General features: G+C 35.3%; 1 protein-coding gene across 12 annotated transcripts in view; it reads right to left on the reverse strand.

The window, feature by feature from the left end:
* LOC118187454 (uncharacterized) overlaps positions 1–14853 on the reverse strand; it is a 533306-nt gene that overhangs the window by 343581 nt on the left and 174872 nt on the right. For 10 of the 12 annotated variants that reach the window (XM_085808867.1, XM_085808870.1, XM_085808872.1 and 7 more), the window contains one exon: positions 2827–2871. The exons of the other annotated variants lie outside the window; for them this stretch is intronic. In XM_085808867.1, the coding sequence (XP_085664993.1) occupies positions 2827–2871 (45 nt within the window). The remainder of the gene's footprint in view (positions 1–2826; positions 2872–14853) is intronic. 12 annotated transcript variants of the gene reach the window in all.

Below are 14853 nucleotides of genomic sequence, written 5' to 3' on the forward strand. Positions count from 1 at the left end.
AGTCATGTAACTCTGTAGTACCTGTAGTGAAGCTGTTTCAAAGTAACGAAATTACTCCATGCTGTAGTGTGGTATATTATACTCCTGTTTGTCAAAATTGAAATACCATGAAGATATCATCACAATTGAGTAAAATTTTTTTCACGTAAACTACCTGTGGGGATACGAAGAAACGATTAAGCTAATAAAGCAATCCCAGAATATTAAACGCTAAAATTAGTGAAGCTGCGAGTTGTACGTGTGTATTTTTTTGTGTGTATTTAATTATGGCAAAGCACACTAGGGCTATCTGCCTAAGGGGAGGGATGCCTTTCGTGGAGGACTTTCTAAGGGAAACTGGCTCGTATACACGTTACACATGGGAAAAACCACGAAAACACCCATGCAGCCAGCCCGTTCGCGGGATTCGATCCTCGGACCCAACTACCAGTGTTCAGCGACTTTACCGCTCGGCCGCTGGTGGGCCGCGAGTTGTACGAGTCACGGCTTTGGATCAAAACGGTTATGGATAAGTACCTAAAAAATAATATTCCATATATTCAATCGCAGAGTAAAGAGACTGTGTAGTATTGGGTAGGAAACTCTATACAGTACTTCCTAATACCGAAATCGAAGAATCAGTTAATATATTTTTTTCTCGTTATATACTTTTTATTATACTTTAGAAAAGAAGCGGCATTAATTTTCTGATATAATTTTATTACATAAATGTACTAAAATTCGCATCAGTATAACCTAGCTTAAAATTAAGCGTATCTGCAAGTTTCGACCTTTCAAAATCAATTGCCAACTAAACAGAATCAAACAGAATTTTATGTTAATATGCTACCTTAAGAGTAATTTTGCCGTTACCAGTTATTTGACGTCCAAATTGGGAAAAGCTTCATGAAATTTGATCCGGAAATCACCGTATGCTCTCAGATATAAACCGATCCGTGTATAAGACAAGAGGAATGATTTTACTGTAAAAAATCAGCCAAATTTGAAAACTCCTACATGAGCCGAATTTAAAATGTTCTATACATGCAGTTACATATACCGCGAGATTTTTGATTAACCGGTCATCTAGCGTTAGTTGATCTTATCAGCTGAGCTAAATACGAGTGCCAATTCAGCTTCAACATCCATTCGGAGGAAAAAAGGTGTAAGAGCTTTGCAGAAATGAAACGAAAACTTGTGTACCAGTACTTTCTCTCATCTTTCGAGCATGTATAAACAGCATGCCTAATTTTTTTTCATAGGTTCACAGTTGTGATAGTCATTCTCAAGCACATACGATTATTTCTTCGCAGTTGCGCTTTCGATTTTATGAGTAAATCACAATTATTTATTTTTGTTTCATACAGAAAGTTATCCAAACAAAAAAGGTCTTTCGCACCTATGATAAAGCAATTTAATCCTTTGATATGTCAGCTGTTCAGCCTCGCTGTTGGTTCCAACTTCATTGCTTGCATTTCATTGGTCGTTTGTTGTGTCAAGTTCCCCGGAGTAATTCATGGCTGAATGTAAATAAACATTATTTCAGTACGAAGGCATGGTGCTGGTTTAAGGAAAACATGACCGTTATAAAATTACCAGGAGTTCCGTTTCTGATAGGGTACTCGGCTGAACAAAGAATTAATGTATGCTCTGTTGTTTACAAAGGAATTAAATGAACCTTCCCTGAAAATGTCACTTTAAAATTATTCTGGTAGTTTTAAGTTATCACTTTTGCTGAGCAACGCTATGGACGGAGCTGAAGATGATATTCTATACGAGGCGGAAGACAACAATGTCAATGCTAGGGTGGAAAACGAATGGCATGAACTGCCTGTAACAGAGAACTGCAACTGAAATACAATTAATGTATATTCGGATAAAGTACATAAAAATAATATTTATAGTTATTAAAACCACAGTTAGGTTAAACACCGAAACCACAGTAATGAAATATTTGCTAAGATTCTAGGCTTATATGGCAATTAAAAGTTACCAGACATTTTCCTTTTGTCAAGAAAAATTGGCACCCGTAGTTATTCTAGCTACAGAACACAATAATTTCAAATTCAAATCAGTAATATTTGCGAAATTCAAATTATTTGAATTTCGCATATTTGAATTTCGCAAATATTACTGATGATATGTCACTTTTTTTTTAAAGGCCAGAAAGTTCGTGCAGCATATTTCGCATCCACCTATTCAATACCTTTGTTATTTTGTTGAATTATATATTTTTTTTTTCGTTTTTAAAGCATAAATCAGAATTTGCATTATTTTCTTGAACATAGAAATCTAATATTAAAAATCTATAATACTTGCAATACTGAGCAAAAAATATTTACCACAAAATTTATGTTGCATAAAAAAGTGCATTTTCTTCTCGTCTTGCGGCATGTAAATTATCTTTTGCCTCAGATAAAAATGCAGTCTCCACTGTGCAAGTTAAGTTAATTTTTAAGGCAAGGCTGGTAAGAACAATCTGCCTAATAGATTTGAATGCCTTCGTAGAGCACTTAGTAAAGGTACTGGTTTACACTCATGTTACAGATGGAATAAACAGCAAATTACCCAAGCAGGAGATATTTTAATTTTGATACGTTACTGAACATTGCCAATAAATTACTGGAGAATTGAATCAGGAGCGTTTTATGAATGAATTATTGCATTTGTTAATTTGATATTTATGAAAAACAAGGAGATATATAGTTTGCTTTTGATACCTTCAAATTATGTCAACAAATCAATTTACCATTTTTTCTATGACAGCTGCAGCATTTTAAATCAAAAGCCAAAGTAAAATCCTTTTCTACAAAAACTCGGAAGAGTAAAATGAAATTAAGCACCTACTTTTCCTAAATGGTACAGGATAGATGCTACTTGATCTTCAATACTCTAAAAAAAAGTACAACAATCAGTGACAGCTGCCCAAGTATGCGATACAGATAAACATAAATAGAAGATAATAAAAGCTTAATGCAAAATTAAATAAAGCTTTGGAAAGATCTAATTTTTCAACCTAACGGAGTTACTGAATGGGTACTGAAAACAGTTATTAAAATTAGAAGTTTTCTTCACACCTTGGGTACAGAGGACATTAATCTTCAAGAATTAGCTTCTTTTCGAAAGAAGCACCCAGAAATCGAAAGAATGTAACCTCTAGAGCAATTTGTGTTTTACTTGTACTCGCTAGTTTTGAAAAGCAATGAAAATAGTTTGAAGGGCTCTAATGTTACTAAAAGTCATTCATACCAGTTGAGAGGCGATTTTCTGAATTAGAGAGACTGTGATTGAGTAAAAAACAAGGAAAGCAATAAAAAGAAACTCCATTTCTCTACTTGTTAAATCAAGTAAACGATTCTGTAGAAACTTTTATCACTTACTGCTATCATACTAGACGAATTTAATTTCGAAGGTTTTAAACAGCATTAATACAAGCGGTAGAACTGTCTTTTACTTACAGCCCCTTTTTAACTGAAAAATTTAAATTTATGATGTAAGATACTTTCTCCTTTCGTATCGCTTGCCTTCGTGGTGTAACTGGAAAGCACGTCTGGCTAGCAGTGGAAAGGTCTGAGTTCAAATCCCGGAGAATGCACTGCATAATTTTTACGTCTCCTGTTCCGAAATTTAGAAAAAACCTGATGATTCTACAAAGAAGTTATATTTTATTATAATTTTTATAAACTCATTTCTTAAAAAAGTCCTAATCCTACATGGTATTTGATCCAGTTCAGTTCAAATAACAGAACATTTGGATAGTATTAACAAGCAATCCAATTCTAAAGTCCAAGGTGTGGCATACTATAGTTCATCAATTCGCACAAATTTTGCATGTTGGGATTACAAACAGCATTTTCTCACCCATTCTGCTCGGCTGTGAAAATTATCAATGATTATCTGTAAGACTGTATAATAGTAAAACTTATAGTGTGCCGGACTTCCTTTTTCCAGTATTATTTTATCTGGAGCTTTAGTCTACGAAAGGATTATTTCTCCAGATAGAAAGCCCATTTAAACATTGCTGTAATTAATTACATAGCTATGTGATTCTAGCATTATTTAAAAAGTGGACTACAGGAAGCAAAGAAATAATGAAATCAAATCATAAAACTGTTTTCGTAATTTAGAAAATAGGACAAGCTGTCATTCAATAAATATAGTTTTCGCCGTAGTTGAAAGTGAATCTTCGCTTTGCCCTTTAAAATGGAGCCGCTCATTAAGTAGAGTAAACCCTCGCCGAGCACGAATTTTGAGAACGCAAGTTCGTTTATGCTCTTTATCTTAATTGTCGCTATTTGATACGTTCAACGCTAGAATTTCATTCTTAGGTTGCTCAATGTTCATTCATGAACAGTAAAAGCTTGCTGGCATCAATTCTGGCACCAAGTAAAACAATTTTAAAGTATTTCCATAAAAATGGAGCCAAAGAAATCGCACAAATTACAAAAGCCGTGGTCGGCAAAGGAGTTCAGATATGGATATGGTACACATCAAAGAATTAATCAAGAAATGACGAATAAAGAATTGAATAATCTTATAACATCAGCCCAGAGTGAAAGCAGTGCTAATTAAGAAGATAAAATGCCTTTAACTTTCAATAAGTTAAACAGTTTGCTAAAAACGGAGCACGGATTGCATTATTTTGCAACGGAGATTCATGCAAACAAAGAAAAAAAGACACTTGACGAGAGGCATTGGAAAACTGTATGCTTCTCCCCTATACTTTCAAAGAGCTGCGTTATTTGTTATCCCAAGCAAAAATCGCCAGTTTAGGGAAAACATAATACTTAGATCACATACTTTTTAAGCAGCAATATAAATCCTTCCAATTAATAATATTTGTTTCACGTCACTAAATAATATCCCACATAACCGGGATAATAGTCAGCGACGCTGACTAGCGTACCGAAGAGCCCGGTTTCGAATCTCGAAGAAGGCATGGATGTATGCAAATGTATAGTGTCTGTGCGGCATGGGGGCACTCTAAATATGCGGCGAGCCGAAAGTCCTCTAGAGAGGTTGTGGTAAGGGAAGAGGGGTCTTCCAGGTCCTCGGACCTGTCTCTCCGGGGTGCTGTCCTTCAAAATTGGGGGCTTAACTGAGCAAAGTCGAACTGTCACCTCTATGGTGCTCAAGGCTCTTACCAACGATAGGCGCAATCTTGCTCTCCTTAGCACGACGAATTTCGTGGGCTTGATCTGACAATACTGTCAGGCAAGTGAAATAAGTCACAACAAGAACATATTTGGTTCATTTTTTCTTTTAATTATAACAATATTTAGATTTTCTTAAATTTTACATATTTTTAAATCAAAACTATACTAATACATTTTTCACATAGAAAGTTTACTTTGCTGAACACGATTTTGCCGTACACGCAATGTATTAATGACATAACTCCCGCGTTCGGCAAGAGTTTCTTGTAAATACATTTCTTCAATGGCAGTTAACAGCAGGAAAAAAGAAATGTCAGCACTGAAAAGTATCGTGACTAGAGATGCCTCTGAGGCATAACCGACCGCAGAACGAACAGCTGTCGGACTTTGAGAAGGGGCGTATAGTAGGCCTCAGAGAAGCAGGTTGGTCGAACAGGCTTATCTGCCGCCAGGTCGGAGCGAAATGTTGGCGACAAGAGATAGTCTACCGTCGCGGAGGGTCAGGACGTCCGAGAAACACAAATGAGCGCGAGAATCATGCAATCATAAAAGCGGTCACTTCCGCACCAAAAACGTCGCTAGCATCGATTCGACGCCACATACCACATTCCAGGCATCCCGTGGTATCAAAGACGACTGACCGAAGACGACTGACCAAAGACGATTAACCGAAGCTTGCCGACGTCCATTAAGATGCCTATCACTGCCCCCACATCATAAGCAGTGCCGATTGGATTTTTACCGAAGTCGGGCAAGCTGGAGTGTGACTGACTGAAGGTATGTGATCTTCAGCGATGAATCCCGATTCATTATCATTGCTGATGACGAACGCACACGCGTGTAAAGGCGGCCAGGCCAGCGATCCGATCCGGCATTTGTTGTCCAGTGGTGTACGGACATTACACAAGGTATGACAGTGTGGAGAGCTATTTATTGGGGCACAAAATGACCTCATCTTTCAAGGCACTATGACGGCTCACAGGTACGTGGACGACATTTTAAAGCCGGTTGTCTTCCTACGGTATCAAGCCGTCTAGGTGAAATTTATCAGCAAGACAACACTTGTGCACATACAGCACAACTCTCGCAATAACGTCTTCATGGATATTACACTCTCGTGGCCTGCCAGGTCACCAGACCTCTCTCCAAAAGAGCATGTTTGGGCATGCTTGGAAGGTAACTGAAACCGTCCCGGACAACTGGTGAATTAACTGCCAAGTTGCAAAGATTATGTCATGATCTTTCGCACGGGGTCATGACCTACTTGATTCGATGCCATGCCGTGTTTCGAATTGTATAGCTGCCAGAGGTGTCTATGCTACTTCCTGATTTGTAACATTTTTCATGCTATAACTTCTTAAGAAAACGATCTTTTGTTCTGAATTTGCAACCATTTGTTTATCTTGTCATGCACTACATACATGTTAAGTTTCGTGATACTAGTTCGTTTCCATCTGAATGCATATATTGTTTTGTGACAGAGTGTATAATGTTCTTAAAAAATTATTCTGCTTTTGTGCTATAAAATTAAACAAGTTTATAAGTAACCACAAAGATATGTTCGAAAATTACAAATTAATTGATTCCAGAAATTTTTTACAGAAATCTTCTGTGATTTATTTTATCTTTACTTGATTGAATAATATTTGTACAATTTTCTACATTACTGGTCATTAAAATTGATACACAATGAAGGCGTCAGACAACAAACGTCAAATTTGAATTAAAGATATTGCATATACAAATAATTAATTTTCGAGCATGCGCACAAATCAAGTATGAGTAATACTATCTGCATTGTGTATAAATGGTAAGATCGCATAGCAGGTTGCTCATATGTTGGTTGTTTGTGTAAAGGTCGTACTATGCATCGTGTAATAAGGAGAAAAGTCCTATCAAGTGTCGGAACTCTACCGCGGTAGCATCGTAGTTTATCGGAACTGTTTATAGTTCCTATGACTGTCAGGCGAATATAGAATCGGTGGGTCCAAGAGGGCAGTATTGAACGTCATGTAGAATATTAGTGGTCCCAGCCCACTAACGCTTGAGAGGACAGACATGTGTCCTCTCGGTCTTGCTGGGTTGTACAGCTACATCACGTATCCTGAGTTAGGACCTTGGCTCGTCTGCACTGTGGCAGTGTCCACATCTATAGTGCATCGACGTCTGCCGCACTACGGAGTGTCAGTACGGCGACCATTGTTGCGGCTTTCCTTGTCGCTGCAGCAAAGGCAAGTGCTCCTGCAGTGGTGAGACAAACGAGACACAGAACGACTTTTCCCTGCCCAATACGTTCTTCATATCTATGATCCATTGAGAAGATCCGGTCATGGGTTGCCTAGAGACTGGCACACCACCACTCGCCAGCCACTAGGACTGATGAACTCTGACATACAATTGAAAACGCATGGAATTAAATAAGCTCATCTCTCATCCAAGCTCAGTTCTAAGCGATATCCTGCCTGATTACATCCATTATTGCTGCCAGATGAGACAGGTCTATATATTGAATTCTAGTCACAGTGACCCTTAAACCACCAGCGCATTTTACCATGTATTCCTGTCATTAATCTCTATATGTACGATAAATACGACTATGTCACTTGCTTTCCTTCCTGGTGTAGCAATTTTAATGGCTAACATTGTGTTACTTTTTACAGCATCATGTTGCTATAGCCCTAGTGAAAACTCGCATGTTTCTGTAACTTATCACGTGTTTCTTCAAGAGTTTCCTGTATTTATCAATCACTCGTTTCCTTTGCAGCTTTTTATGATCATTATTTACAGTTTTTAGGCTCTGAACTTTTTGATTTTCGGAAACACTCAATTCTGTATCATGAATTGTTTGAACTAATCATGAAGACTGTCATTAACGAGTGAACTTCATACTCCAAGTTCATACTATCATTAACAATAGCCTTCGTGATTTAGCATTTTATGTTTATTATGATTAACCTTCATAATTTAGGAACTGTCGAATTCTTTTAGGCTTCTCTTATTTTATTTAAAGAATATTTATTTTATTTTTCTGTCATTCCTTTTTCCAAAAGTATTCTGAAACTAAGAAAAGTTACGAAATTACACCAGTTCCCAAAGAATAAATACTTAAACAATTTTCCTATTAAATTATGGGCTTATATTACACTACTGAACTTATCCATAAAGGCATCTGGTAGTCCATGTCACAAGTACACCAGAAGAATACTGTCACTGTAAAAGAAATTCAGTTGCCAGTCACTGCAAATTATATGCAAGTTCTCCATGGTTTTCTGCTGGAAGCCTATGATCTTTTTCGAAAAACTTTAAGAATCTTATTCTAGCACAGTTTTCCTCTTTAGATTAATAATGTTAAGTACTAAAATAGTAGTGATTGGCGAAGCTATGGTACTGTTTTAATAATGTATCGATGCAAGCTTTTGAAATCAGAGTATTTAAGAATGTACTAAAATTGGTTCGAGCTCGAAATACTGGAAAGTCTATTCTACAAAGGATGCGAGTGTGAGGAGAAATTCTCAATTCCTTGATTTCTGATATGTATATATGTGTTATTCTGAAACTGAACTACTTAGGAAAAATAAAACTCCCCAATTTGAGTCGATTACGTTGATGATATTTCTCCTCTCATTAACCACAGTGGATAAGGTCTAACAAGGTTTCATATACAGCAACTTGTGTTGATTCTGCAATTCACTATACATTTTTAACTCGTATTTTAATTTTCTTCCTTTCTTCGGCATATCGGCTTCGCGTAAGAAATGTGGATGTTTAACTATAAAAATAGAAGTATTTTTTTTAATGTATAGATAATTTTAACTAAAATTAATTTCTATACTAGAAGATAATTAAATTAGATGATTAAACAAGAAGACACTTAAAAACGGTATTACCATCATAAACACGATCATTCTAAAACTACCCGCTAAACAGGTAAAAGTTTACATTTGTTAATCTCTGCAAGGTTTCGTAAAAACTAATCAAAATGCAATTCTTCTAGCTTTGGAACTGAATTTCCCACTGAGAAGCTTATCGTGCGCTTATACATTTGAAGCTTGACAATATGAATGTACATTATTACGGAGTTTAACTGTTGAAAAATTTACTTACATTTGCAAATGATTTTTTTAAAATAATTTTTCTGTTAAAATCTTTAGAGAATAATATATTTTAGAGGATTATCTATACTCCTTGGCTTTGTGTAATGTTTAGTAAAGTCAACTATTACAGTTATGAATTCATAATTTTAAGCCAGCTGTCTTTTATATTTAAAAAACTACACCGACGTGGTTCCATCGCAGACTGCCATTAAGAGACGACCCCCTCTCAATTTCCTGAACAGATCGATGCGAAGAAAGTGTGATCGGTCTTTTAATCGATATGTAAAAATAGGTTACTGGACTTTAGAATGTCCTCATTGAAGGAATTCTGATGCCTTTAAACTCAATGCTAATCCTTCGGACATAATGCTGACAAAGAAGGGAGTAAATGACTCGGCATTCATCTCACTTAGTAGAGGAAGTCTTCGTCGAACAGCGGTTAAATATGAAAGTCGTTTATTTAAAAGAGCAAGTTTCGATTCTAAAAGTTATTACACTCGGATCTCTACTAAACACAAGATCGGGATAGGTTAGCTTATTGTTGCCATTGCTTATCTTATGAAATAACTTTGCACAACTGTAATTGTATGTCGTCCTTAAATTATACAAAAAAACACATTTGTGCATTTGTGCACATTTGTGGTCTCTTCGCTCCTTGCAGTTACCGGCAAGCTTTTTCATGGCAAAGAAAATACAACGTTTATTTATCATTCATTTATTCACAAAATATGAAACCTACAGGCTACTTTCTGTTTCCAAAAAAATGCAATCGTACATTAAAGGACAGATATTTTGAAAAAAATTCACATGTTCATAAAATGTGACAAAAGAATGAAACAGCATTTCAGCTGCTGGTTTCTACAAACGCAATCAAATTCTAAAAACAGTCTGGAAGACTCATGTCCAGGTTTAAATGTACATGTAGAGCACACGTATTTAGAAGGCTAAACAGTGGTAAAGTCTTCTTCAAACATCTGTATTTTATGAATTCAGTCCTAATTTTATGTAGTCTTTGAATAATTATTGTTTGATTTTTTTCTTCTAATTTAAGTAACAAAAAATGCCAGCATTGTCCATCATGAGATTCTCTCTCTTTACCTTCAAAGAATTTTCTTTTTCATACCTTCAAAATATAACAGTTTATAAATTTCAAAAATGCTTTGCAAATAATTAAATCTCGCAATATTTCAGTGTTTTTCACTAATGTGCTAACGAAAGTGGGTGGTATTGACGTTACGAGCATCAGAATTGTGTGAATGTGGTGCGGTAGATGATACAGATCACTTTCTCTTCAACTGTCCACAAACCGATAAACTGCATTTAAAAATGCCAGCAGTGAATACTGGCCGCAATGAGCGGAGATTACTGCGGCAACAAGCAGACGAAAACTAAAATAGAGGAGGTGATCAGGTTATACTCAGCAAGGTACTAAGAAATTCCCCCCTCCCTTGAGAATTGTACTTCGCAGCATAATTTTAACAGCAATTCAAAATATTACAACAACTGAAAAATCAACACTAGAAAAATAGCTCACCCAGTAGAATAGTAACAGGACTGTAAGAGCAAAACTATTGTAATGTAAGCATATTACTATCCAGTTTGTATCTACTTGATAAAAATAATATTATAAAGCACTTTAAAAAATGACATTGAAAATCCAGTCAATGTGTAAATGAATTACAAATTTACTTCGATTATCTCAGTAAAAGTATTGTAAATATGAATTCAGATAATGTTTAAATGTTCACATAACTGTCATAATTTTATGTAACTATCGCATGTAACTTGTACAAGACAATGTTTGTAATAAACATATCTATGCTTATACACAGGCCTTGTATGCCCATGTAATATTTATATTTATATTTTTACACGGAAGAAATATTCCCTTCTGCCAGGATGACTATTAACACTGTAAGGCTTTTACAACAAAGTCAGGTCAGTGGTTATCTCAGGCGGCGCTCAGCCTAATATATAGACACACATTTTGTATTTACTAAGAGAACAAAAACTTCACGTGGTTTCCTTTATAGCGATATTCACGCTATTCTGTTCGCCAAAAAGCGAGTCCGAAGTATCTCCTGGGTACTTATATATTTCTACTACGTAAATTAACACTTTGAACAAACAGTGGCCTTGCTAGAAAGAAATATGTTGCCTGAAACCAACATATGCTTCTATCTAAAGAAAAAGTAGTTATGTCCTAAATCACTGTAAATGATGTAAGCGCAAGTGCATTCTCTTGTTTTTTCAACACGAAACACCTAATACTTGATTCCAAAATGGCATTACACGGTACATTTTTTAACATAACAGCTAATTAAACTCCATAATAGAATTCCTGAGCAACAACTACGTGTTCTTTATCTTTCCCAATCTTCGCTTACACAGAAACTTCGTTATTTAAAATCTGTTGGCTTTAATAAAGCTCTCCCCCCCCCATATTCATTTTCTCTATAAAGTTTGCCATGGAGACATTCTTCTATTAGAAAAATAACCGCACTGATCTCTTCTCCCAAAGTACAATTTAAAGGTTATTTTCTCTCTTATTAATAAAATTCGGCGTTCAGTTCTCAGAGACTGACTGAAATTCTTAGAGTATTTATTGATAACACCGATTCAGTAAGAGTTGGCTAAACTAATGTTATTTTTTTATTCTGTTGTTTTGAGTTTAAAAGGCCAAAACAAAAAAAAAAGTCATTGTACAACAAACATAAGACTAATTATTAAAATAATCATAAGAACTTCAAGAGCTAAAACTTCAAAAAGTTTAGTAAAACCAGAAAGAATATTTTCACACAATACAAAAACTCCTTAGTTATCAACTACGCTCGTTATAACATCAGAAATAAAAAATAGTTCTTCAAACTTGTACAAAAGGGACAAAGCTTACCTATAAAAATGGTAAATGCAATGTAAATTAAAAAGATAAAATTATGCGAATAAAAAAGTATTAAAACATTAGATCATATGTGCGATACTTGCAATAGCACTTGGCTTAAAATATACTCGATTAAAATATCTCGTTTGCATAGCGGAACAAAACGGGAACACTCGTCATCTTTCAACAAATACTGATGTTTGATTCTAGAGTGGTCTATTCTTCGTCAAGAACTTCATCCACCTTATTTCTGCCAGACTCTTAGCTCTCGACTATAAGTTTAACGCTTATAGTCGAGAGCAATTTATCTCAATGTGCAAAATGTTCTGCCATTTGTTTAAGATTCTCTGCTAAGTTTTAATGCATTTAAAAACAACAGGTCGACTTGACATTTCCACAGTGTTCTTTGGCATTACCTGCTAGTTCACTAATTTTATGCCATATATTCGTTGCCACATGTCCCAGAAGCCAGCAATAACGAATTTCGAAACCTCAACTTTTCAGGTTTGCCTTTTGGTTCAAAATTTCAACAATTAAAGCATTACTTTCTTCACAGGGATTTCTCAGAAACTTTAAGGCAGCAGATGAATCAGGGTAAAGGATAAATTTTCACAAACGCTATTTAGATATAAAAGATAATGCCTTAATCGTGTAAAGATAAGACAGAATTTTGATGTGAATATTGAGCAAACCTGGTGGAAATGAAAACAGAAGACTGAACTCTGAGTTTCAAAAGCTGTACCAACACAATGTCCTGTCTTTGAAATATCAGTATATATTGAGATACATTTATCACACTGGCTTCTGTTTTCAGCAAAGAGTTGTCTGTAAAAGACCTGTCTTGTATTATTTTTGTAAAAGTGATTGAAAACATCAAGAATCATCATACCATGGAGGAATTTCAAAGCGCTTTTCCACTAGAACATTCCTATCGGACATGTAATATTGCTCAAGCAGAGAAAAATTGCTCATCGGAAAAGAAAAGGCAAACATAGGGGTCGCGCTTGGAATAGTATATTATATGAATTACAGAGCATACGAACTAGAGCAGAATGGTTAGATTGCATCATTACATTAGAATATTAGTAAAAAAGAGAATATCTCAATTTAAGAGACTGTTCGAAGCATTCTGCATACAGACTGCACCAGAGAGGTTATAAAAGCTCCAGAACAAATCCTCAAAGCCTGATGATGAAAACGGGATCTAATTTCAGCAACACAGAAGATTGTGCATATCCATACATAATTTATTCATAATCAATTGTTGATCGAACATGTACTCTGCAAATGAGAAGCAGAGATGAACGATCTTCTGTCCAAGATGTATTACGTAAGATTTTCAGAACGTTTAATTATTCTTACACAATTTCTTCAAGTTTAAAACATGTGAGAAAATTCCCCTTCTTGGTGAATAATGATTGGATTTAAGATTCTCTGCTAAGTTTTTATGCATTTAAAAACAACAGGTCGACTTGACATTTCCACAGTGTTCTTTGGCATTACCTGCTAGTTCACTAATTAAAACCTTCTTGGTGAATAATGATTGGTCTTCTATACATTGGGAATTAGAGTATTCCTTACACGAAGATTTCAGAGTTCTGCATCCAGACAACTAACTGCACGCAGGCTGTATTTCTGAAGTGAATGCAGACCGTGTTCTGGTTTGAAAACTTGGATCCATTACATTCTGCTTACTTAATAATTTTATTTAGAGCTATTTATAGCGGTCTCTCGATAAACGCATGTATGCACCTCGACAGCTACTTACTCAGTCATCAACGTAGAACGTTGCATTATTACGATTAGTGCGAATTTGTTGAAAATTTAAGAGTTTATCCAAAGAAGTTATGTGGATATCAGTTAAAGACATTTTCAGAGTTAGTGAAACCAGTCTTTTCTTTTACCTGATGCCTTAAGAATGCGTAATTTTTAAAGACATTCACTATCATTGCCAAAATCGCTTTACTATTTTACTCTGAGCAATACTCATGAAACGGAAAGCGATACCTTTACTCATAAGAATGCCACAAAAACCAAGCTGTTTCAAAAGTGTTTATGATATATAGCGAATTAGAAAAAAAAAAAAAAAAAAAAGATGGCTGTTGACTGCAGAGGTCTTCTTGAAACAACAAGACATTCAGGAGAAAAATTCAAGGCATCATCACAGCATTAAATAAAAAAAAAAAAAAAAAAAAAAACTCTTTTTCTCATAAAATTTAGTTGTTTACCTCCCGTCATCCTAAATACATAGGTAAGGTTTTGGTCCAAAAATTAATTAGTGAGTTTTCAGTGAATAATTAGAATTAGCACGAATTAGAGTTCCCACAAAACGTTTCTTTTACTTTAAAAATGATGTCTGTCTATGTTTATGTAAGTGCGTAACGATTTTTTTCATCCACGATAACAATTATATTAAATTTCAAAAAAATTCTGTTTTCCAGATTTAAGCTCTCTGCATTCTTAAAAAAAACTGATTTGATTTTGGGTAAAAGTAAACAATATATTTTTGCATATATAAACCATAACATATTATTTTAATTGAAAGAGCACTGCCTACTGATACCTAAATATCGTGGGAAAATACGTGCAGATCAAAACGAATTTAGATTTGTTGATACTACATAAAGCAGCGACGGTACTTCGCTCCTCAACTACCAATCATCTCCTTTCCAATCCCCATGTGGTGAATACGTGGGTAGTTTTCTCTCCAGGAGAAGCCAGAAACAAAAGGTTTGTAACAGCA

This window comes from Stegodyphus dumicola, chromosome X2, assembly GCF_044657685.1.
Source record: "Stegodyphus dumicola isolate Sdum_Otavi_A_Nest chromosome X2, ASM4465768v1".
Classification (NCBI taxonomy): Eukaryota; Metazoa; Arthropoda; class Arachnida; order Araneae; family Eresidae; genus Stegodyphus; species Stegodyphus dumicola.